Source organism: Podarcis raffonei, chromosome 1 (genome assembly GCF_027172205.1).
Source record: "Podarcis raffonei isolate rPodRaf1 chromosome 1, rPodRaf1.pri, whole genome shotgun sequence".
Classification (NCBI taxonomy): domain Eukaryota; kingdom Metazoa; phylum Chordata; class Lepidosauria; order Squamata; family Lacertidae; genus Podarcis; species Podarcis raffonei.
Window position 1 is genome coordinate 7,202,036 of NC_070602.1, and position 27,106 is coordinate 7,229,141.

Below are 27,106 nucleotides of genomic sequence, written 5' to 3' on the forward strand. Positions count from 1 at the left end.
CATGGAACGTGTAGCCATCATAAATCAATCTTAGGCAATATGATAGTTCAAAATGAACTTCCTCTCTACAGACATTAACTGCTCCTGTACTTTCTACCTAGAAATAGTGAGAAAGACATACAAGCATCAGCAGGAAAAGACGTTTAGAGCCAGAAGTTGGAGTTTAGCCAAAGCTTGCTTGGAAGCAGCTAAACAAGAACAGTTCAGTGGGGAAAAAACAGATTTCATATTGTTATGATGCTTTCAGAGACAGATGCACACAACATAGGTAAAACTATCGTTTACTAAAGCAGTCAATGTCTTACAACGTGGAGGTATGAAAGCTTTCAATGGCAAGAAATTGTGACGTCTACCTATGCCCTACACGCCAGCAGTATCACTCACTCAGTGTTAGCCACAATGAGACTTTGTTCAACAAAATCTGGATTGATTCAGAAAGAACTTAACTCCTCTGACTTCAGTATTTCTCGTGCTAATCAGCATTGGAGCATGGGTCCGGATTCAATGTGCTCTCAAACACTGACAATCATGGCAGCACAACAGCGATCTTATACACTAGTTTTGCCATTCACGGTAAAGTCTGGGATAATCTAAACTTCAACTAGGAAGTATAGGAACTATGAGAAGAGCGAAAAGCAATGCAATTTCGACAACTCTTTGGATATACAGAACACCGGAAAACTTTATGGAAATGAGCATGACAGAGAAGTCAGTGCTTCAGAGCTACTGAACACTGCCTGAGCATTATGGAAACCTGGGAAATCTTCCAACTGTTCCAACATCATTCTCTTTCTCACAAAAATGCAATGAAAACAGGGGTGAATCCAACACTTTTGACATTAATGTTACAGTAAATCAGTTCTTCTTGTTTCTCAAAGCGGCCCACTAGCAATCCACCCACTAGGTGCACCTGTCACTGTGCGGAACCTAGGTCACAAAAATGGATTCAGAATCACAGGTTGGACTGTCCAATGGATCCTTCTTGAAAGAGTCTGGAGTAGCTTCAATGTAATCCACAACTGAAGTGGGAACAATCTCTAGGTATACATTCACACATGGAAGGAAACCTAATTGTGGGGATATTCTACACCTGAGCAGGGCCTGAGTCATCGCTACTGTGTTTTTTCTGCCCTTCAAGTTGGCAAGCAAGGCAGATTTCAAAACTCTGATTTTATGATATTTTGCCAGTCGGCAAAAGGCCTCTTGATAACAGAGCCGGGAGAGCAGGAGACAGAATAAAGGAGAGGTCTGAGGCACCTATGATAAAAGATCAGGATGGGGTTACAAACCATGACACAAAAACAGGGTTATCGTCAGAATTTGAGCTACACATTTGTCTTGAGGAATATCAAAGGTGAGGAGCACTCATTTTAAAAAGGCACTAGGACAAAGTGTTTATAAAACAATTGGCCCTATTTCCCAACCTACTGAGTGGGGCAGGCAAGCTACGGAGTATGGCATTTGACAGAAAATGCAGCAGAGTGAGTGAAACCTTTCCAAACAAAAGAAATTGGTGCATCAACTTAAAATGCTGAACTTTTTTATACAGCAAAATTGTATTAAACAGCAGCAGATAAAAACAACATGCCCCATCACCCAGTGGGCAATGAACATCTGAAAATGTTTAAAAGGTTAACTATAAAACAATATTACATCCAAAATATGAACAGGCCAGTTCAAGTATATACACAATATATTAAAATCATATAAATTATATATTTATACAAAGGGCACACACATAGCAAGGGGTTGCTGTGAATTTAACAAAATGGAGATCCAAACTGCCAGAATCACTTCAGATGTGCAATTAATTTTTCCCTGTGGGTTCTTTTTTCATGTCAACATTGAAGAACTAATACCTCTGATACCACAATTATGGTGGGGGGGATGGATGGAGAAGCATAAAAATACCCCAAGCAGATGAAAATGCAAATATGGTAAGGGCAGTATAGCACATGAAATCCCAGTCAGTTCACAATGAGCACTGAGTTGCCTCCTTTCCCACAACTCCACCCACCCACTTCAAACCAGGAATTTCAAACCACATAGGGGATGAATTAATTCTGGGTATTTAATAGTAACATTTGGTGTTTCTCTGAATCTCAAAATAGAGAAAAGGGGGGTGGGGAGGACAGATGGCAAACTGAAAAGTTAATAAACTGTGTTAAACTATTGAAGGATGTTTGCACATTGGACAGCATCATAGAAGGAAGCTCAGCAAAACAGCTTATTTTTAATTGCTGATTTCAAAATAGCTACCAAATATTTAACCATCTGTAGGAGGATTCTTGGTGACTCGCATGTTTAAGACTCAAAAGGTGTCCCAAACCAGCCATCACATCACGGCCAGCGTGTCTTACGTTTTGCAAGAGAGCAGACCAAAACCTTCTTGCTGATGTAGCAAAGCAGCCACTTAAATAACTAGATTTATAACAAGTCAGTTTGCTCACAGGGCCAAGACATGCAAGGGGAAACGATATCAAGTGGCAATAAAGCCAAAAAGGCAGAATTAGAAACGGACAGAAAACTGTGAACATGGAGAATGTAACTGCATATATGTAAAAAATAACACAAATTGCATCAGATGCAAAGCTGAAAAGGGCTGATAGCATATTGTGCCTTACCACCCCTAGGTTTTCATGAAAGCTGTTTTCATGTTATCGCAAATCCCTGTGTTCCCACATTGGTGAAGGAGCCAGTTTTCATTGGGTTCAACCCCTGGTGCTGCAGCAACACCAGAAAATGATGGAGCCATGTAGGCAAGACCAGCCTTGGTGGGAAGGGCATGCACAACATGGCACAGCCATATAACAAAGTCATTCAAACACAGAGTAAGGGCATAGGATGAAGTCACAGAAAAGTGGCTCTTGCAACACTATGACAATGTATGAAGGGGCTGAAGGTTGGTCACAAATTAGCTTAATGTTGGTGCGAAATCTATAAAACACAGGGCAGGATGGTAGTACAGTGGCTGTCAGAGAGTTGTGCTGCCTCAGGAAAGTCAGAAGCAAACTAATCTTTTTGCACATAAAAAAAGTGACCTAACACATCTGTTGGACCAGATAACCCGTATCTTAAATCTTCCCACATTATGTTTCACGTGTAATGCTAAATACAGGAAGAACATGCAAGGGTAACTTCTGTGTCAAAAAGACATTAATATGCGAAGTGACAGCGATCTCCAAATTTCAAGTAATTTTGAGTATTTTTTCTTTCTTTTTGGACAGCTGCATTACACCACACTGCAGAATTCCATAATATTTTTGTGCTATTGTTTATGAAGCCAACCTTTCGTGTTCACGGCTTGTTTAATGCATGTATCTAGTGAACATTCACCCAGGTTTGCTCACACATTCAGTACATCCTCTTTGAGAATGAGCTATTCAAGTTAATTATATTGCAAATTAAAAAGAGAGAGAGAGAGAGAGAGAGAAAAGGACAGACAAATTACATTCTGTATGCTCCTTTTAGCTTGAAAAAATATGTGTCTTAAAGGCTTGTCAAAGTTTAGAAGAAAAGCATTTCTGTTAAAAAATCCAAGATTAAAAAATCATTAAGACATTGGTATCTTTTTTTCTTCTTCTGATCAAGGGTACTAAGAAAAAAATATTACAAATATACTACAATTTTACCAAGAAGATGTCATCATGAACATGCTTCTGTTGAGCATGCAATGCCACTGATATCTGTTTGGTTCCAGGTATCAGTGTATCACCACACTCCACATTACTCCCAGCTGGTTTCTCCCCCCAACCCGCCCCCGAAAAGCCCTCATTAATAACAATCCTATAAAAAGGTAAAATCTAGAGTTAGTGGCAAATTCTTTATCTTCACAGTAAATTGTTAACCATGTGAGCTTTTTCGTGGTCATCTGTAAAATGGTGTCGTCAGTCAATTGGACCCTGAAAAATAAGTTTGACACAGTTCTGATCTCCGGACAGCTGGGTAGCGCAGAAAGGGCAGGCAGCATGGAACGCATGAGTACCATGTGGCAGTGGGATCTGGGACCAGTATTTGGCAGACTTCTCCGAGCACACATGCCCACAAGGGGTGAAAGCATATGTTGGCGGACCAGCATCAACATAAAAGCCTGCCTCGCACCCGAGCCAGAGAGGCACATAGGGACCAACGGTTCTGCACATAGGACACTCACGCTCGTTGGCTTCTGTGTCGCTACGGTGCCCCCAGTTGTGATAGCCATGGACGTGGCCACAGCTGAGGTAAGCCCAGGGCTGTTTCTCTTCCACCACTTCCTTGCGGTTGATGCTGGGAAAGGCCAGCGTGTTCAGCCCCACGGGGCACTGGGGTCTCGCTGCATTGATCTCTTGCCGTAGAGCCTCTATGTGTTTCTGAGTCGGTGTATGAAATAAGCCATCTGCTGTTCTCCACAGGAGTGTGGCTCCACACAGATCAATGAGAGAACCATCTTGCAGGACGTTGGTTTCATTTTCCACCTAAAAGGGCAGACGGAGATGGAGAACTGTTTGACAGCTAATTCATTCTGAAGCGAAGTGACCCCACCCCACGCAATGCATTTTCCACACACACCCCTTTTCTGTCAGCCTCTTGTACATCCAATGTAGCGTTCAGCTTCCTTCTGTTCTCCTACATGGATTTTATGTAGAAATGTTGATGCAACAGCCCCTCATCTACAGCAAGCTGCTACAGATTAAACAAAAAAAGCAAATCCAAATTCCTTTCTGTCCTGGTATCTCCATTTCCTCCTCAACTGTTGTTGTCTTGCTTACCGCTAAATTAGGCAAAAGTAATGGAACTTACAATGCACATGTCACTCAATGTATCATGTAAACTGGTGTAACTGCATAAACAAGAGTAATATCTTTTGACAGATCCTGCAGGATAGCCATGATACTATGTTGTTGTGGCAAGGGTCTTGTGGCCTCTTATTAGTCTAAACACATTCACTGTAACAAAGCCCACTTTGTCAGAGGCATGACATGGCAAGTTGGCAAGAGTACAGTGGTACCTCGGGTTAAGAATTTAATTCGTTCTGGAGGTCCGTTTTTAACCTGAAACTGTTCTTAACCTGAGGTACCACTTTAGCTAATGGGGCCTCCTGCTGCCGCCGTGCCACTGCCATGCGATTTCTGTTCTCATCCTGAAGCAAAGTTCTTAACCCGAGGTACTATTTCTGGGTTAGCAGAGTCTGTAACCTGAAGCGTCTGTAACCTGAAGCATCTGTAACCTGAGGTATCACTATATATGCATGCACAGTGAGTCTGGCCACAATTGTACACAACTGTGGCCAAAAAGTGCAAGAGATCATCAACAGGCATGTCTTCACACATTCAGAAGAAGAAGAGGAGTTTGGATTTGATATCCCGCTTTATCACTACCCGAAGGAGTCTCAAAGCGGCTCACATTCTCCTTTCCCTTCCTCCCCCACAACAAACACTCTGTGAGGTGAGTGAGGCTGAGAGACTTCAGAGAAGTGTGACTGGCCCAAGGTCACCCAGCAGCTGCATGTGGAGGAGCAGGGAAGCGAACCCGGTTCACCAGATTACGAGTGTACCGCTCTTAACCACTACACCACACTGGCTCAGCTTATTAGGAGACGAGGCCAGAATTACTTCAAGATTGTCATGCGCATTGTGTTCAAAACTAAAACTCTTCTGAAACTTTTGTTCTTTTGGCACACAATTCATCAGCAACAAGTTTGGATTTAAATGAAGCAGAAAGGTCATACTGCAGACTCTCACAGTCATGGTTAGAACCATCCATCACAGAAACTGCAGGCTGAGAAGAATGCAAAGCAGCATTTTCTGCCTAGCATTCAGGAGACATTCCATTTTTGGAGCAAGGTGGATTTTTCCCCTCCCTTATAAGGCCAGAGGATAGGACAAAACATTAAGCCACCATTCAAGTTAACCTGCGACACACCACAAGGCAACCACTGTGAGCCCAGTAAAGGACAATTCCCAGTGGTATGGAAAGACTTGGCTACAATCATGCACACTTTGGTAACATCAGGGTGAGACTACTGCAACATGCTCTATTGGGGCTGCTACTGAGGCTACAAGTAGTGCAAAACATCAAGAGTCCTAGCTGGAAGCTGGTGTGAGGGCACCCAACAGAATTATTACCCCAACTTCAGGGGCTTATTAGGTACTTCTACAGTTAATTGAATGGGACATGGGTGGCACTGTGGGTAAAAGCCTCAGCGCCTAGGGCTTGCCGATCGAAAGGTCGGCGGTTCGAATCCCCGCGGCGGGGTGCACTCCCGTTGCTCGGTCCCAGCGCCTGCCAACCTAGCAGTTCGAAAGCACCCCCGGGTGCAAGTAGATAAATAGGGACCGCTTACCGGCGGGAAGGTAAACGGCGTTTACGTGTGCGGCTCTGGCTCGCCAGAGCAGTGATGTCACGCTGGCCACGTGACCCGGAAGTGTCTGCGGACAGCGCTGGCCCCCGGCCTCTTGAGTGAGATGGGCGCACAAGCCTAGAGTCTGTCAAGACTGGCCCGTACGGGCAGGGGTACCTTTACCTTTACCGTTAATTGAAAATGGCAGCACTGAGCTTTAGGCCTAGGATCAGTATATTTTTACTGTAGTTTTACAGTTTGTTAGAAGCTGGCCAGAGTGGCTGGGGCAACCCAGACGGGCAGCATAATAATTATTCAATTATTATTGTATCTTAAGGGCTGTTATCTCAATAATTAACTGTGCTACCACACTTTCAAGGATTGCTAGCTAGGTCTTCCCGGCCCCTTTCTCATGGTGCTAAGACACTTTTATTTAGGAGATTTTTAGGACTAGAGGATTAGAGCTTTGTTTGCTGTATTGTTTCTGTTGCTTTACTCCCTTATACTATCTAGGTTGCATTTTTAATTATGGTTTCTTTTCATATGGAAGCCAATTTGAGTAATATGGAGAAATATGGCTAGAAAGTTTTGAAATAAAACTGCTATTATAAACTTCCCAACTTACTAGTTTGCCTCTTTGCTGAGCAGATCTTGTTTCACGCAGAGTATACACATCACCACAAACTGAAATTTCCCGCCAGACTCCCGGTTTCGATTCTTCGGTGAACCCTCCTTTTGGATGCATGACTAGAACGCCATTGGTTGTTAATCCATCCATGTGTCCATCGGGATTCTTCCATTTTGCTGCTTTTTCCTATACAGAAGGCCACAGGAAGAAATAAAAGATAAATTGCTCAGCCTTTCCACATTCAAAACTTGTAACGGTATTCAAGATTGCAACCACAAGTAAGCTTCCCAAAGAAAAATAGCTATAATAAAGGAAGGGTTGCTTCGAATTCTAAACTCAACATTTAGCACAGAACAGCAAAGTAAACATCTGCACACAATTACAACTATTACTAATAGTTTGGCTAATAAAACAGCTTGCCTCTATATCAGAAGGGACAGAAAGAAAATCACATTAGTGTTAAAGTCCTAAACAGCCTAGCCCCAGCTATCTGAAAAAACTGCCTCCTTCCCTACTCTCAATCAGCCTTCCATGTTCCAAGCCATGGATCTCTTCACAAGTGTACACACCATTTACATATATTGCTACTCTTCCTCCCTTCTTGTTTGATCTATTCCATCTGAGCAAGTTGTACCCTTCAATTTCTACATTCCATTCATGAGTCTCACCACAGCAGCCTACATGTGCCATCCTGTATTAAGAGCTCAAGTTCTTCTTGCTTGTTTCTCATACTCTGTGCATTTGTGTAGAGACAACTGAAACCATGAAACACACTGCTGCTGCCTCTATAACACTCAATAAGGAGTCACCTGCCACCACCACCACACGTCTCTTCCTTCTCTGGGAAGTAGCAGGAATCGTTCTGTATGCTGTACCTTCTGCTGCCACCTTGATGTGTTCTGAGGTCTGCAACCACTGTTCTTGCTTCTCTGGCCAAGAATCAGTGTCCGAGGTGAGGGCATAGAATCAATTTTGTAGCTCCAGAGACACAGCATGCTCCTGATAGTCCTACTTTTTGTGTCATGTTCCTCCAGAGGATTGTCTCCTGAATTGGGCAATCTTCCTCCTCCCTAGGGGTACTCTGCCTACATCTCTGTTCCAGGACAGTCCACTCTAGTCTAGCAAGAATGTCCTCATGTTACCCAGTGGCTTGAAGTGTGGACAGGTGGGCCTCAAGTCGCTGGACCTCTTCTTTCAGCATGGTAACCAAGCTTACAGATAGCAGTTCCAGCACCTCTCAAGCATATGGAAGGATGGGCCTTTCTGCAATTCCACTAGCATTCCATCACCTCCTCTATCGTCAATTTTGCCCAACTGGGCACTTGATTCCACATTGCAATGAGGAAGCAAAGGGTGATATTAATCAATCCTACTTCCAGATTTACTATGGTAACATTAGCTCATGATGCAGCACATAGTCTTGTATGGAGAAGATCCCAAATTGATATTCTGGAATATCCAGTTAAAAACATCAAGTAGCAAGTGATAGGAAAGATTTTGGACTGAGACACTGCAGAGCTGCTGCCACTCAGAGTAGACTATGCTGGGGCTAGATGGACAATAATCTGACAGTTTCCTATGTACTATGTGTTCATATTAAGAAAAAATAATCAGCAGTTGAATGCCAGCAAACAGCCATCAAGTTGTGATAAGTGGGCTGGTTTATGCAACAAGTTATCACGACAGAGAGGCTTGCAGAGAAACTACATGTACTTACCCCAAGGAATATGTTTTTAGAAGAGTCAAATCCTGCTGCAAAGATTCTGGCTGTGTATGGTGTGTTCCTATCACAGACAATGCGGCACGCAAACCTGGAGATGGTGCTTTGGGTGATCTGAGTTTCATCACCATTTTGACTGCCAGAAATTGTATCTGTTACAACAAAATCTATGGGGCTCTCTGTCGATCTGCCAACCTGAAGACATTGAAAACATATTTTAGAGAAATACCTTAGATGATACTGTTACATTATACATTATGTCTAGAAAGGTTGTTTGCTAAAACACAATAAACTGACTAACTGACTCTTTGGAGAACTATGCAATGTGAGAGCATGTGAAACCTTAAATAAGCAAAATCTATGGGTAATTGTACATCCAGGTAGATTCAAGTATTATCCACAAATCAACAATTAACGTAAGTAGGCATTTTGCTCTCATTCTAAAACTGTTTTAGTTACATGGGGTACCTTCAAAATTTGAATGGCTTGTAATAAAACCAAGCCCCTCAGAAGATCCCCCTCCTCCCCACAAAAATGTATAAAAGCTTTTGTCTGTTTTTAGATTTAAAAGATCCACTCTACAAACCAATGTTAAGTGATCCTGAATTACTTTTAAGACACCCTAGTATACAAATTATAACACAATGGGTTCAATTAATGAATTCCATTAGCAGAAGGCCTTCTCAGTGGGACTTTCCCCCTCCTCTCCTCGCATGGCTTACCCCAAAATAGTTTCTGGTCTTTTGGGGGGAGAACGCCCAGAACAGCATGGTTCATTGGTGGGTGGGGGGTCACTCTATCTGACAAGCTGAAATTGCTTGCCATGGTAGAACAATACCTTAGCACAAGAATGATTTTCTCCTAACGTCTCTTAAAAGGTAAAGGTAAAGGACCCCTGACAGTCCAGTCGCGAATGACTCTGGCTCTCATCTTGCTTTACTGGCCGAGGAAGCCGACGTTTGTCCACAGACAGTTTTTCCGGTTTGTGTGGCCAGCATGACTAAGCCGCTTCTGGGGAAACCAGAGCAGCACACGGAAATGCCGTTTACCTTCCCACCGGAGCGGTACCTATTTATCTACTTGCACTTTGATGTGCTTTTGAACTGCTAGGTTAGCAGGAGCTGGGACCGAGCAACGGGAGCTCACGGGGATTTGAACCACCGACCTTCCGATTGGTAAGCCCTAGGCTCTGTGGTTTAGACCACAGCGCCTTTCACTAAATGCTAAGGAGGAAATCATTTCACCCAGAGAGGGATCTATATTGCAGAATGCATACGTGCTCATGGCTCCACCTTTCTATGAAATATTTTAGGAGCACAGAATGTAAGAAGGTGACTTATACTGAGTCAGAACATTGCTCAATCTTGCTCAGTACTGTCTACACTAACTGGAAGTTGGTCTCCAGGGTTTCAGGCTGGAGTCCCTTCCAGCCCTGGAGTTACTAGGAATTGAATTTGGGACCTTCTGCACAAAGGGCAGATGCTCTACCACTGAGCTATAGCCCTCACCAAATTTTCTGCTTCATTGGTATTACTTGACTCCTTTTGGCATCAAGATGTCAACGGCTGCACTTGAATGTTTCACTTATTAAAAGAAGAGGTATTAGTGGTGTGTTATGGCATAAAAACTATTACAGATTGCTCAGCTGCAGAAACACTGTGATGGGTGAAAATGAACGTGGCAAGCCCTGAATTTCTGATACCGCTTTAACTGCAGTAAAAGTAATATATATTTGTCTTGCTCTTGAAGAGACTAATGTTGCTTCTTGGAGCTATGCCATAAACCAGAATTATGAACATCCTAGACAACAGCAAGGAAATCAACAGATTTTAAGTTGGGTCTCTGTGCATCTAAGAATTGGAAAGAAACATGCAGCAAATTAAATATCAGATTAAATATCTGAATCGCATGGATTCTTTCTTCCAAAAAAGAGAATTCTATTTAAAGCTGTCTTCTAATATTTGACATTGACTACCAAGGTACAGGGTTGTGCTGTTTTGCTGTGTCATTTGAGTTTATGAAACATTCTAACTGCAAAATTCTGCCAGATTTATTATTTGCTAGAAATATTTGCTCTGGAAGACAGGGTAGCGAAGATAAGCCTTCTTACTTTATTCTACTAAAATGCTAATCAAGCACCTCTGTAGAAAAGATGAAAATATAGTACAGGTGACTTTCAATTTACGCTGGGATTATGGTCCAGGAATAGCGCATAAAGCCAAAATCCTGTATTGTCAAAACACATCGGGTTCAATGGTGGGTGGGATTGCCAAAGTTTTTATTCCCGGGTGCCTGTCCCTTTCCACCCTCTTTTTCTTTTTAAAAAATGCTTGCAGGATTCGGGGGGAAACTGGCTGGAGGCTGTGAGAACAGGGTAGGACTATATGGGCCACTGGCAGATCCAGCAAGTTCTTCTTATGTTCTTAGTTCAACCGTTAAGGAATTACCAGCCCCTCTATGTCTAAGGGCCAATTGTAATAGTCCAACATTTGTAAGATAAATCGCCTAGAAAGCTTCACACATTGTCTGCTATTCGATCTAGCATAACACAACCACTTCACTCCTTGAAGATATTCAACAACTTTGGCTCAAGTGGGGTGATCAAAGCAAGACCACAGGGTGTTGGAGTAAAGGGAGCCAATGTGGAACATTGTACATCGTGAGTCTTTTAAAAAATGCCCCGTGGAACATGTGTACTCTGTATCCATGGGGCCTCTTTTAAAGGACTCACCCTGGATTTCTCCCTGCCCCAAAACAAATCGAACCCAGCTGAAAATCCTACAGTTTATGAATCGATGAACTGTCAACTCATTTTAGACATATTTATCCCAAACATAAGCCTTGCATTTTCAGTACCAAATGGCATTCTCAGAAAGCCCAGATATGTATAAAGGTAAAGGACTCCTGACAGTTAAGTCCAGTCGCGAACGACTCTAGGGTTGTGGCGCTCATCTCGCTTTACTGGCCGGGGGAGCCGACGTTTCTCCGCAGACAGTTTTTCCGGGTCATGTGGCCAGCATGACTAAGCTGCTTCTGGCGAAACCAGAGCAGCGCACGGAAACACCGTTTACCTTTCCGCCGGAGCGGTACCTATTTATCTACTTGCACTAGTGTGCTTTCAAACTGCTAGGTTGGCAGGAGCTGGGACCAAGCAACGGGAGCTCACCCCATTGCGGGGATTCAAACCGCCAACCTTCTGATCGGCAAGCCCAAGGCTCAGTGGTTTACACCACAGCACCATCCACGTCCCCTTAGATATGTATAGGATCGCATATTACTAATAAATAAATTAATAAAATTTGTATACTGCCCTTTATCCATAGATCTCAGGATGGTTCACAGCTTAGAAATACAGTATTTTGTGTGGCATAAGATAGTACTGTATACATCATGACCGTGAATGGACCAAGGAGCATCTAATCCCCTAACACTAGTGAATCTAAAGAGAAATGGACCCACATAGTGGAAGAATAGGACAACACTGGGAGCTCCATGTAATATGTTGAGTTTTCCAAAAGACAGGCAGGTTTTTAAATTAACAAACAATATTCTAGTACGCACTGTGCTTTGAAAGCACAAGAGACCTCTCATCGCTGTGAAGCACATACGGATGTGGCAGAAAGTATTTTAACTGAATCTAGGTACATGCAGGAACAAAGAAAAACTGATGAACCTACCTACTGTCTAAACACTCCAGAACTACCTCTGCCATGAATGAAAATCTGAAACAATGCATTTAAGTAATGGCTTTGTTTGTGCTCCTGGAAGAAAACCAACAACCTATTTTTGAGCATCTGTAACTCAGTATATTTACTGCTGAATGAATATGTCATTGGAAAGACCTAGAGAGCATCACTAAATGAAAGTATAAATAATGCAGCCACCACCAGTTCCCACTGGGAGTGCTTTCAAAAGAGCAAGAGTGGGACACAGTCCAGGCTCAAGATTATTATTGAAAGGCCTGTAGAATGCCTTTACACTTTTGCCAATAAGAAAAGCCAGTAGTAAATTTTGAAAGGATGACACACTGAGCAAAAAAAGAGCTGTGACAGTTCAGAGTGACATAGTGGGAAAGCTTTTCAGTGTCAGAAAAACAAGTATGCAAGTAGTTAGTGTGCAGTCACACATGACAACAAAGCACATACTTTGCTGCATGTACGTGTACCAAAGCTTCCCAGTGTGCACTTCTAAAACCAATGTGCAACCTGCCCATGTAGGAACCAGCAGGTGAGACCCTTGCTTCAGAGAGAGCAACATCTGAGAATAAACCTTGTACTCCAGGACACCATTTCTGTAAGCCATTTCAGGACATCTTCACACAGGAAATACGGTGTAAAAGCCCACAAACAGCTGTTTTTAGGTCATGCAAATGCACTTACCTGAAACATATCTGTATCTTTGTCGTGTGTATATTCCACCACCACCGTCTGGCTTCTTGACAACGTGTAGGATATACTGTGCTGCCCTTTACAACTGATGGCCTGTGGAATAAGACAGTTCCTGCTTTATTTAAGTAACGCCCGAGTCAGCGAAAAGCACATCACTTCAACATTTGTAAATGCTGTTAAGGCCATTACCGAGTTTCTCCCTATCCTGGCTAATTCAATTTGTTTATGCGGTTTGCAGCAAGTGTGGCTCAGCCGCAACTCTGGATCACAACAAAGAGCATAGCTAAGGGACTTCCCATGCAAGGTGTGACCCTTCCCCCCCACGAGCAAAGCTCTTGTTTATGAACAGAAAATTACGAAGATCTGTCCTTTAAAAAACAAACCAAGATAGAATCAAGACAAATGAATCTTGAATGCAACCATGCAAGTTTCACTTTTCACACTTTCTCTCTTTTGGGCACACAATTTTTTTCAAATGACCCACTTCCATAATCAAAAAAGAAAAACAGCCTGTTTTCTTTACCATGTCTACCAAATCTAACCCAGATGCCTTGAAGGAGCAGTGGCTTTCAAAGACAGGTACTGTATCTTTTCCAGGCCTATTCTGCTTCTAGAGAATCTTTAACTAGAGATATCAGGGACAAAACCGAAAAGCATCCATGTACTGAGCAACAGGTAAAAACAGATTTGGAAAATTTGCCAAATACTGGTCAGATATTTTAAAAGCATTTTTAGAACAAAAAGGTATTTTCATCAACTTGCTTGATAGCTGAGCTAATCACAAATGAAATTAACTTTTAAAAAAATTATAAACAAATAACTTGGGATAGCAGTCAGCTATGTTTTATTCAGAGTAAACTTATTGAAATCAATGTTCATTAAGTTCAATTGGTCTACTATGAGTAAAACATAACTGACTACCACCCATAGCTTTTAACTACCATATTTTTCGCTCTATAAGACGCACCAGACCATAAGACGCACGTAGTTTTTGGGGGAGGAAAACAGGGGGGGGGGGAATTCTGAATCCCAGAAGCCAAAACAGCAAGAGGGATCGAACAGCCGCGCGAAGCCTCTTCAGGGCAGGGGGAGCGTTCTTCCCGCTGCCCTGAAGATGCTTTGCATTGCTATCCCAGAAGCCAGAACAGCCAGAAGAATCGCTGCACAGCGAAAGCAGCAATCCCTCTTGCTCTTCTGGCTTATGGGATAGCTGCGCAACCTGCATTCGCTCCATAAGACACACACACATTTCCCCTTACTTTTTAGGAGGGAAAAAGTGTGTCTTATAGAGCAAAAAATACGGTATGTTCTGGGAGGAATTCAATGTGATTGTTCAGCCAGGGCAGGCATTATGGCTTACCAGACAGAACTATTTCCCCTTTCTCCTCCCATATGCTGTTGCAGTGATTTTTCTAACACCCCCCCCCCCCAGTGAGGGGTGGGGGGGAAGCCCCATTGCACAAGAGAAAATCTTCTCATAGGACTTCCACTGATGGAACCCATTAGTTGAAATCCACCCTTTTCTCCTTTGGCTTTTATCCAGAAATACCAGGATCATGAAATTAAAGCAACGGTGCCTATGAAAAGCAGAAATGATTTCTGAAAGCAATTTTACTAAGGCAGCTTCTCTGAAGCACAGTTAAATAAAAAGCAGTCAGCTGGCATTCACTAACCAGTCTCTGACACTGAGCTATGGACCCTCCCATAATAAAGGGGAAAGATGAAGCCACAGTGGTGACAGATATGCTTCAAAAGCTGGAACTTTCCATAAAAGAGAACAGAGTCTGATGGCCGGTGCACTAGAGAGAAATGACCCTAAATTCTGTTCTGTCTCTGTCTGTTTAGATATTTGATTAGAAGTGGAAGAAAGTTGAAAGAATATCAGCCAACACCCAGGGCTTCTCAGCTATTGGATGATAAGGGCCATTTCACTGGTTTTTATTTGTTTGGGTGCACACCTAAGATGCATTAAGCATACATCTAACAATGTAAAGTACAACTGCAAAAAACCCCAAATAGTTAAGAGAAACAGACACTTCATACAAAGCACAACAGTCAGAAAACCATAACTGTCTTCTTGTTGAGCACATACATTGTGACAAACCAATTCGGTTGCTGAGCAATATTCTAAATGGCCCCAAGTGGCTATGCAAACAATGAAAGGATTGTTTAGGACTGGAGTTCACACAAGGAACTGTGAAATATTCAAAGACATAGGAGCCAACTCCTAGGCTCTGAGGTCTCTTCAGCCCCCACCCCCATATTTGAGGTGGACGGGGGGGGGGCCAAGTTAATGGGACACTGCCATTCAAATGGTATGTGTTTGCTGTATCTTCTGATGGGTTTTGAAGGGCGGGGCTTACCTGCCCCCCCCCCAATATTTTATTCAAGTTGGCATCCTTGCTCAATGAAAAGTCTTAACATAACATTCTGAGATGCTCCAAGATAGAAGCTCCTCTTTCAGGGGTTTCAAAATGTTACTGAATTTGTGTGCAGTACTGAGTAAAAAATGCATCAAAAGTAGAAAACAGTGAGTGCATCTGAACCTGCCTTAGCTTTAAGTTCAATTTTATTTTTTTAAGGGGTTCTCTCCTCCCTAAGACTGTGCCCTTTTGATTTCTGCTGCAGTAATAAATTGGGAGCAATAAAGGGTTACCATCTGTACAGGTCAGAAACAGACTTCACTTTGATGAAGGCTTTACAGATGACTTGGCTTGATAAAGGGTGCAAGGGACTGGGAGACTAGTTAAAAGACCTTTGTGTCTACAGAAGCTACTAGCCCACATGGAAGGGCAAACTGCACCGAGACACCTGCTTATAATTAGAAAAGGGGTCAGTGCAGCTTTACCAGGCATAGTAGCCTCATTTACATAGTCAAGGACTCAGGTGGCTTGTTAGGAGTGAACTGCCAAAGTGCCGTAATCATTACAAACTCTGGATCCTAGGCTGAACATGCTTAAGAATAAGGGCAGCATAGCAGAAAACGTGCAGCCCAGTGCTATACACAACTGGAAAACAAAATAAGACGCTAAGTGAGAGTCTGGCACAAAATGCTGCTTCAGTGAAACAAATCCATTTTTATTTTTCTAATGCCCCCATCCCATTTAAACTGAGAATTTGGAATCATTAATATGAATGACAATTGTTCAAGCAAATTTGACTCCTTTTCCTCTAGGGAACTAATTGGGGCAGGATATTCCTAATAAGTTATTTTTAGCTCTGCTGCCTAGGGTAGCAGAGTGGAATTCTGTCCTCATTAGCTTGTGAAAGGCCATGGCAGACTTCCCCACAAATCCAACTGATGCAGGAGCTGACATTTAAGACCTGGTGAAAACTTCTCATTTATTCTAAATATCCTATAGCATATTGCTAATGTTCAAACTCCACTTCTTAAATGAATATTTGATTCTTGTTAAAATAACCACTCACAGATTTACTTTTGCTATTTTCCTAAACCCTTTATATGTCCGTTGGTTCTCTAGACCAACTGTACAGATTTATTGTTAACTATTACTAACAGATGTTGTTCAGCCGGTCATTTTGCTTAACAGATAAGAAAGCTGTGGTATTTGGAATCATTAAAACTGAATTATGTGCAGACCTGTAGAACAACTTGAACTAAAAATGGTTGATTTTTGTAACAAAATACAGGACTAATGGAATTAAGAGTATATGGTACCCCATCATGCAGAAAGAAAACTGCTAACTGCTCAATGTTCAACCAAAAAAAGCCAATTAAGTTCACCAAGAATTTTGATACATTATGCATTTATGGCTACAAGATTCCTAGTAATCAAAAATCAAGGTCTATGCTGTTTTTCTTAGGACTTGTTTTCACTGAGGAGCCACTTCTACCAATGGGGGGGTGGGGGTGGGCACATGCCTGTGTTAGAAACTAGGAATAGAAATGGCTTCTGGAACCTAGGTTATGGAAGCAAAAACAGAATAGCTAGTTGCCATTCCCCACCCCCACCCCCGTTCAGCAGCACTTTCTATTTATTCTTTCGAAATGCATGAACTAATTCACTATTCACATCTGTGACACATGGTTAATATCATATTTTCAATAGCAATTCTTAATTGGACACCACAGACATAAATGGGGCTCAGCCCCTGCAATGGCAGCCAAAACCCTAAGTCATGAGAATAATGAATATTTTCAAATACCATCATATGTGTGTGTAGGACGCGTTATGTAAAGTATTGTGCTGGATTTGAACTTAGTTTAAACAGTACTTCTTTTATAACAAAAGCAGCCCTTTCACCCTAGCCTTCGTCACGCACACGCAGCTTTAGTCACTGAGGTCCCCAATCCATGCACGTTTTACTTGGGAGTCTCCAGTGCCACTGCAGAAGCCTTCCCACTGTTATTGGAGAAGTCCCAGCATCAGCAAGAGATTGCCGGTTTCCCCGCCTCCCCACTGCCGCTGCTCCTTTAATCTGGTGGTGGCAGGTGGGGTGCATAGCTGTCAACTTACAGATTTGAAAATAAGGGACCAGCAGCCTCAAAAATAAGGGATCAGCAGCCAAAATAAGGGATTTTAGTCAACCAGCAGCCAAACGAAGCCTCAAGTGGTGATTTCCATAGCGCAGCAATCCGACAAAGGGGATGCAGCAAGGAAAACCACCGTCACCTCTCCGCTGGGAAGCGCTGAGCAAAGGCGAGTCCCCAGGCAACACGGCCGATTTGATCGGCACTAGGCATGCAAGCTCCACCCCCCAGTCATTCTTAGACTCCTTATTGGGTGAGCAACGCAGCCAAGCAACACAGTTGGAGCCTCCCTCCTCCCTGGCCGGCAGGGAGGGAGGGAGAGGAGCTGCTTCCTTTGAAACCTGGGAAATTTAAGGGACATCATCAATAAGGGACAGCAGCGGGACATGGCGCTGGGATAAGAGACTGTCCCACCAAATAAGGGACGCTTGACAGCTATGGTGGGGTTCCACCACCTAAGTGTGCAGTGTGCCTTATGGCTGGGCTGGCCCTGGCATTATCGAGTCTATTCCTCTTGCTAAACAGCAGTCGTTGGAAATGGGAGGGCGGTGAAATGGACAGACGAGGGATGTCACCATCTGTCTTTGGACTGCCACCACTTTATATGTAGAGAAGACTGCTACTTTGTTAAACACACACCAGATGAAAATTAATTGGCCAGAATTACTGCTTCTATGTTGTAAGACAACAGTAAATCTGGGAAGTGAAATTGATCTGTATTGCCAATAAAGCCATTAAGTGTAATTTTCTGGTAACCTTTAGCAAAAGAGAACATTGCCATGGAAACCTCATGAGCTTTGAGTGCCGAGAAGGAAGCCCATCTGAAGCAGAATATTAGAAACCATTTTTAAAAGAATTCCCACATGCTTTTAACCACACACCTGGCCATCTTCCGTGTTTTTTCTTGCAAGATAAGGTCTTTAAAAAATAACTCAGCTAAGCATGTGCATTTTGGAAGCGCTTAAAACACTTTGAATCCCACTGAGAATTTAATGCTGCAGAACATAAAGGTGAGAAATATTTTTTAAAGTAGGACTAGGTCAAAACTACTCATTATTTTAAAAAACATTTTGGCAGTGCCTTCACCCCCACCCCACAAAATCTCCCTCCCTTGAGAGTTTTTCTGCACTTCTGGTGAAAATGTCCATATACATTTAAATTGCTCTCACCTGCTCACAAGAACACAGCCAAATGTATTTAGTTATGTGGTGTGTATGAATTTGTGGTTGAAAATGGGAGAGAGCACATCCATTGCAGTGATATTCATATTAATTCTAAATTGCATTTTTATTTTCAATTGAGAAAAAAAGAGTTTGAGAGCACACTTTAGGGTGTGCTCAACTTCTACATGTAGGAAGTTTGATTTTTATGTACAATTCTCCACCCAGTCTGAACTGTACTTGTCCCCAACCTCCAACATTGCTGAGGTACACCATGCAGTTGTTCTGAACAGGTAAAGTAGCTTGCCCCTTTGGAATGGCTGCACAGAAAACTTTAAAGGAAATAAATTATAAAATTTATACTTTACCTGCACATAAATGTCTGACTTAAATCCAGAGAAGATTGATCAATTATTCCAATAACAATTGCTCCCCAACCAATTCATTGCACCATCAGGCAGAGAGAGATAGTGAAAAATTAACTGCAGTCACCACAAGGTACATAGCAAATGTTGTCTGTTGAGTCCTCTCACCACAACACATGGTTTCGTGCAAAACTAAGTCAATTTTGGATAGGTGTCAAAACCAGTTGAACCAGCATCAATATTCGCTTCCTTTAACTCACTGAGAGAGACTCTCATAGCTGGTAACAATCAAGACCAAACATGTCAGATTAGATTTCATATTATTGAGCCCAAATAGCTGTAATGCCAAATCCTTCATTAGAACTATGAATATACATACATTCCACTGTAAATTGGGATCAGAGCAGGAAAAATAAAGTGATGGTTTGTAAGTTCTGTAATACTGCTTTCAAGAAGTTCAGAGTTTGAGTGGGTAAACAGCAGGCACTCTCATTGGTATAGCAAACTAATGAGATAAGACCCATCAAATAACTCCATTATTTTCGGACACTACAAACTGAATCTGACGCAAATCTATTTTGTATTGACAGCCAAAGATACTCTCGATAGGCACTTTAAGAGAGACCTTTAAACAGCTTCCCAATCTCTCTCGTGAGAAACGAGCAGAGACAAGAAATTAACCCTTGCCAAAATGCTATCGATTACGCACACAACTGGCATCCCTTAATGCTGTGCAATAGCAAAACACAAACGGGGGGAGGGGGGGACAGCTGGTTGAAGGCTGCTTTTCCATGAGAAGAAGAAAAAAACAGCGGGGAAATATAATAATAATAATAATAATAATAATAATAATAATAATAATAATAATTTATTATTTATACCCCGCCCATCTGGCTGAGTTTCCCCAGCCACTCTGGGCGGCTCCCAATCAGTGTTAAAAACAGTACAGCATTACATATTAAAAACTTCCCTGAACAGGGCTGCCTTAAGATGTCTTCTGAATGTCATGTAATTATTTATCTCTTTGACATCTGATGGGAGGGCGTTCCGCAGGGCGGGCGCCACTACCGAGAAGGCCCTCTGTCTGGTTCCCTGTAGCCTCACTTCTCGCAATGAGGGAACCGCCAGAAGGCCCTCGGCGCTGGATCTCAGTGTCCGGGCTGAACGATGGGGGTGGAGACGCTCCTTCAGGTATACAGGACCGAGGCCGTTTAGGGCTTTAAAGGTCAGCACCAACACTGATATAACAATATATCTGCCTTTTGATCTCCAAGCACTGCAATTTAGCACAAAACAGCCATAAACTATATTACTATCAGGGGCTTGAAACAGCAGCCGCAGGGACCTATCACAGGTATTAAGATCCAGCTCCTATCCCTGCTTCCAGGAAACATCACTGTATCTCAACAGGGCCATTCCTTCACAGAGGCAGCTTGAGTGTTCTCATACTGTATATGCCAGCCCTCCCCAATGTGGTGCCCTTCAGATGTCTGGAGTACATCATCCCATCAGGAAGGCTGCTATACAACCCACTGAACATCTTGAGCTCAGTGTTTCCTTTCTCAAATATTTATGACTATCTGTCAGCCAACCAGAACATTTACTTTCTGTCCCATGGAAAATAGCGCCATAGGGAACATCCACACCACACATTTAACACACAGTTTCCATCAAAGAATCCTGAAAAATTTAGTTTACCCCTCACAGAGCTACAATTTTCAGCACCCTAAACAACCTACAATTCTCAGGATTCTTTGGGGGAAACCAAGCGATTTAAATGTATGGTGAGGATGTGACCTATATCCCCAGTAGCACCTAGTTCTTTCTTTTGGAAAGCCTTCTGTACTTATATCTTCAACTCTTGTTCAAGAGATTCAAATGTAATTATAGAGGGTCAAACAGAAGTCCATTAATTTTGCAGATGTTCTCAACTGTCTCTTCAGATGACATGTGAGCACAAGTTTTGAATTACCACCTTAGGTTGCGTAATCATGCTTTAATGGTGAAAGTAATTGATTTCTATGTGGTTTTGTCTAGGAAGTATCTAAAATACAAATAGGAAAACATTTAAATCAGCAGTCTTCCAGTCTTTCAGACTCGGGATCCCCCCCCCCCATCCTGACCCACTCTGTCCTTCTCCCCCATCCTACTTGTCCTCGTATTAAGCAATATAAACAAAAAGGAGAGTGGCACTGGGATGCCAATTCTCTGCCACAGTTCTACCAGCTGAAGACCAATTAAGTGGTCTTGATATAAAATTAGTCCACCCTGCTTCCTATAGCTTTACGTATCTGCTCTCAGGCACAAACATCCGAAATGCAACAGAAACTCTAGCACTCAGCTAGGCTGTCTGCTAATACATTAGTACAGTGGTACCTCAGGTTAAGTACTTAATTCGTTCCGGAGGTCTGTTCTTAACCTGAAGCGCCACTTTAGCTAATGGGGCCTCCTGCTGCTGCCGCGCCGCCAGAGCACGATTTCTGTTCCTATCCTGAAGCAAAGTTCTTAACCTGAAGCACTATTTCTGGGTTAGCGGAGTCTGTAACCTGAAGCGTATGTAACCTGAAGTGTATGTAACACGAGGTACCACTGTAAAGTGCTCAGAAGGGGAAGCCTTTCCTTAAATTCACACTGCAGCAGGTCTTCGGTAGCCTCATCATCTTTTTTTAAGGAAAACGAAAACAACAACCAAAACCCTTAAAATTATGTCATTTTATAACATAAAGTTAGCACTACTAACATCTCTCTATAGTCCTTGCTTTGGGTAACCCAACACACTCCTAACATTTTTTGGGCTATGCATGATAATGTAAGCATTACTCTTTGCCCTTGGTACAATTTACCATTATCTGTCGTTAAATGATTTTGGCTATGCCTGCGGAATACAACCAAAACTTATTTAATATTATTGTACTAAATAATTTTATAATCAGAACAATTTAGCCGTAATGATGTAGAGTTAAAATCTTTATGGAGTACAGATAAAAGGTCTTCTAAGTTGAAGTAAAAAGACGTAGTATGAGAAGACATGCTGGTGTGGGACAAACAAATGCCTTTGAAAAAGTCTCTAAATGTCACTGATGCTGAAAGAAAGCCCTCGGTTCTGCTGCTCAAAAATAGACCGAAAACTCATTTGTGCTTATGTCAAAGTGACTTGCCCATAAATCATCATGCTCGGAATAGGTTTTCAAAGCCACTTAATGTTCTTGAAGTTAAGTCTTACGTTGTGCTATCCCCAGGCTTTGTTAACTCTGCAATATCGGCTGATATAATATACCTATTTTGAAATGTCTGGTTACATTGAACAACAAGTAAAGTAATGCATAATGAACATTAAATATACTGCCTAGCCATAAATTCACCACTGAAGTGCCTGTTCATGAGATTTCAAACACATTTGGTTGGCCACTTTTAGGAAACAGAATGTTGAGCAAGGTAGACCTTCAACAGATGCAGCAAGGAAATTCTTGAGTTCTGAGCGAAAATGTCATTCTGCTGGCACAACTGGATGTAGTCTTCCTCTCATCTACCTTGCGTGCACCCAATATCTCCAGAGAGCCTACCCCCAATCCTCTGGAGTAGATTTTGAAGGTGCACAAGGGAATGAAAGAAAGGAGAAGCCTTGTTGCACAAGCAGATGTCTGTCACTTGAGGGGTCAATTTGTTTTTCATGGATAATAGCCATTTTATATACCTAGAAGAAGAGTTTGGATTTGATATCCCGCCTTTCACTCCCCTTCAGGAGTCTCAAAGCGGCTAAGAATCTCCTTTCCCTTCCTCCCCCACAACAAACACTCTGTGAGGTGAGTGGGGCTGAGAGACTTCAAAGAAGCGTGACTAGACCAAGGTCACCCAGCAGCTGCCTGTGGAGGAGCGGGGAAGCAAACCCGGTTCCCCAGATTACGAGTCTACCGCTCTTAACCACTACACCACACTGGCTCTCCTACAGTCAATTATACCTACAGTCAATTAATTTCCCCAATCCTTTTTAAAAACCAAGTGAGTTGGCAGCCACTCAGAAACTTTTCGTCCGCTCTACATCTTTTGAGAGGAAACATTTTCCTCCAGCATAATGTCACTGCTTCTCTCAAACATAGGATAACCATCTTATTCTGCTGGAAACAGTTAAAGCCCAACATCAATAAAGCAAGACAAATTTCGATTGTTAACAAAGGGGACATTCATCAGGCGTAGCTAATGTGCACATCTATAAAATCTGAGGCACAGTACATCTGAAATCTTGAGAACAAGGGCTGTTTCTGACAAATTTGAAAGAAAATACATTCAACCTATATGTAACTTTTCTTACTACATATAGTCTTCCCCCATAATTTGGACTTCCTTGACTTGGCAGTCTGAGGTGGTAAAGTATTTACAGAAGTAAACACTATGAACGTGACAAAAATTGTAGAGGTGTCAAAGACATAGGTAAGAAACCTATGCAGTTGGCAACCAAAACAAGCAGGATTAATTAACAGTGCTTCAGAGCTGTTTCAACACTCCAGTCAAGTGTTGTTGTTTAGTCGTTTAGTCGTGTCCGACTTTTCGTGACCCCATGGACCAGAGCATGCCAGGCACTCCTGTCTTCCACTGCCTCCCGCAGTTTGGTCAAACTCATGTTTGTAGCTTCGAGAACACTGTCCCACCATCTCGTCTTCTGTCGTCCCCTTCTCCTTGTGCCCTCAACCTTTCCCAACATCAGGGTCTTTTCCAGGGAGTCTTCTCTTCTCATGAGGTGGCCAAAGTATTGGAGCCTCAGCTTCAGGATCTGTCCTTCCAGTGAGCACTCAGGGCTGATTTCCTTAAGAATGGATGCATTTGATCTTCTTGCAGTCCATGGGACTCTCAAGAGTCTCCTCCAGCACCATAGTTCAAAAGCATCAATTCTTCGGCGATCAGCCTTCTTTATGGTCCAGCTCTCCAGTCAAGTACATGGACTAAAACAGTTGGTATTACTAGGCAAGTAATTTGCCCAGTATATACCAATGAATGAGTATTAGAATGAATCAGTAGAAGAGCTGTCTGGCTGTTTTGTGGGGATTTTGTAGGATTATGCATTAAATATGATATCTGAATTCTAGTTAAGAATTTAATCTCAACCACAGTAAACAAATTCTCAAGAAAAATTACTATGGCTGAAGCTTCCAGAACTTTGCAGTGGCTGTTTACACTATTACCCATGTCACTGAGTTAATTATGCTCTCATTACAATATAGCACAGCAAGATGTCTCTTGCATATCATTTAATGTAGCATCTACACAGGTGCTTAGCCTTGCTCATGAGTAAGCCATAAGTATTTTATTTACCTTTGTGTAACCACAAAAAAAATCACAGAGCCATGTTCAAAAAGAAAAACTGAATTTCTCATCTCAAAGTTATAGAGATATCTGGAAACAGCCTGTTTATAAAGGGAGTACAAGGCAAACCCAGTTTAATAGAAGCATCTCAGATATCCTTTAACACTAATAATTTCCAAGTTTTAATTCTCACTAGGTAGCTTAATACACATGTTCTTCTACACACATAACTCCAGATTGCCTTTAGTTCATAATAACAGATAATGGATGCCCTGTGCTTCTAAAATAACTGTTCATTTAGCACAAGTTGTACTTAATCTTGTTTCAATGAAGCTATTTGTACAACACCAAAACTGCACCCTGTGAGTTGTTTATCTGAACTGATGGTGGCCAGAAGAGATATATTGGGAGTTGTGGCAGGAAGCTCAATGAAAATGCCAACCCAGTGCGCAGCAGCTGTGATAAAAGGCAAACTCCATGTTAGGGATCACACTTGGAATACTGTGTACTGTTTGGGTCATCACAGCTTGAGGAGGTTATTACTGAGTCCACAAAGGGCAACAAAACAAAGGGCTGAAGCATTTCTCATATTAAGAACATTTGGAGCTTTTTCATTTATGGAAAAGGTGAGTGGAGGTGGGGGACAGGATAGAGGTGTATTCAACTATGCATAGGGAGGGGGATGTGGATAGAGAAATTTTCCTCGCTCTTACATAATACTAGAACCAGGGGTCATCCAATGAAATCGAATGCTGGAAGACTCACGACAGACAAAAGAAGGTACTTCTTCACACACGACTTGGATGGCTTTTAAAGGAAATTGGACAATGACACAGAAGGCTATCAACAGCTGCTAACTTTGATGACTATATACTTCATCTGGTATCAGAGACAGCATGCCTCCAAATACCAGCTGCTAGGAATCACTAGTGGGAGGGAGTTTTTGTACTCAGGTCCTGTTTATGGATTTTCCATACACATCTGGTTAGCCACCACAAGAACAGAATGCAGGACTAAGTGTGCCTTCAGTTCGATCTAGCAAGGCATTTCTTATTCTCATAGCTCACTGCCACCATTTGCTAAACATGTCTGATGAGTGTATTCTATGGACGTCCAACTCCCAAAAGACTGCAATCTACTCCTGGGGGGAAAAACTGGCAGTGAACTACTCATGGGGGGGGGGTGGAGTTCAGAGTTGTTGAACTATTTTTAAAAAGTGAATATGCAGAATTAATAAAAAAAAAGACACTCATCCGGGAATCAACCTGCCGATCGCGGTCGACCGGTTAGACACCCCTGGTGTATTCCAATAACTGTTTGTAGGCTGGTACTTTATGGCTGAAGTCTCCCCTTTTTAAAATAGAAAAGAAGGACATACGTAAATCATCAACAAGAAGGAAACGAAATGTAAACATGATTATTTGCCACTTCACAAGCAGGTTGCCAACTGCAACCCACACACACTGTGCTTTCCAGGATTTCTGAAGGTTAGGAGAGGAGGCGGCAGCACTGGCATGACTTTGCATAACAAAGCCCTTCAGGAGAAAGAGACAAATTAAAGCATTAAGAGCTTCTTCATTTATTTTCTACCAGTATATAGCCAACTGGGTCTTTGCCTGAAATAAGCTTTACACAGCACACACTGATTCCTGTCAGTTTACTGAGATGAGCAGAGAAAAGAAGGTGCAAAAAGGTCTATGTCCAACACGGGAGATCATGCGTCCACCCTCTCCTGACCTAGAAAAGGTGTATCAGTGTCAGCAGACATGCAAACTGATCTGAGGATGGAAAGAGGCACAAATACTGCACATCTAGAGGAGAGGAGAAGCTGGCCAAAATCATTGCTCCACAGCCAGAGAGATTCCTCCACTTGCTCACTCAGCTAATTTTCAAACAGTCCCATCAATTCACTGAAGTATTGTGGCTCCTCAGTCTCTGAGGAACACCAAATGTTCCAGAAGTAGTTCAAGGATGACCAAGAAACAGAAGGGCCACACAACCTTCCCTTGACCTCTTCCTCTCCACCTCCACCAGATTATTCTCCTTTTTACTGTCTGGCTATCCCCCCTCCCCTCAATTTCTTCCCTTCTGACCACCCCATGCATTCTTTGTTTGGATCCTGTCTCTCTACAGGAAACCATTCTGCTCTCTCCTCCTTCCTTCATCCCTATGTTCAAATGCAATGGCCCCTTCTTTTCTTGTCTCCCCAAATTTTGTAGGATAATTCCCCTTTTCTTTCAAATCTAAACCTCCCCCACCCCGTCCCTTTTATGATGGCAGCCTATTTCTCCCCTTTTGGATTTTTCTGCACCCTAAAAACCTGGCCAGCTTTGTGAGTGGAGAGATCCTTGATAAGAAGCCGCTTCTGTAATCAAATTTAAAATAATTGTTTAGTGGTGTCAAGAATAGCTAAGCTACAAGAGTGCTTATTTTTTATTCTAGTTATCTGGTACCAGCATTCAGAACCTGGTACTTTTCTTCGTGAACCAAGCCCCGAAGACGTTGTATATCTCTAGTGCATAGAATAGAAATAGAAAACAACAACAACAACCCCAGAGCAAAATGCAATTCAGTAAAAGATAGTTACAGCCTAGGCTGAAGACATTTTATAGTACAGTAAGACTGCAAATGTAAATAATGGTTTGGATTCTTCCCTTCGTTCACCGCCTGCTCCCCCCAACCCCAAAGAGTGGATTTATTTTATTTGTAGCAATGTGTATCAGTAAAGGGAGTTCT

General features: G+C 42.3%; 1 protein-coding gene across 1 annotated transcript in view; it reads right to left on the reverse strand.

The window, feature by feature from the left end:
- Window positions 1-1,523: 1,523 nt before the first annotated feature.
- The window catches only part of PELI2 (pellino E3 ubiquitin protein ligase family member 2), a 72,948-nt gene continuing 47,365 nt past the window's right edge, over window positions 1,524-27,106 (reverse strand). The window contains exons 3-6 of the mRNA XM_053395799.1: window positions 13,047-13,148; window positions 8,665-8,862; window positions 6,945-7,133; window positions 1,524-4,454 (exon numbers count right to left, since the gene is read on the reverse strand). Of these exons, the coding sequence (XP_053251774.1) occupies window positions 3,888-4,454; window positions 6,945-7,133; window positions 8,665-8,862; window positions 13,047-13,148 (1,056 nt within the window). The 3' untranslated portion in view covers window positions 1,524-3,887. The remainder of the gene's footprint in view (window positions 4,455-6,944; window positions 7,134-8,664; window positions 8,863-13,046; window positions 13,149-27,106) is intronic.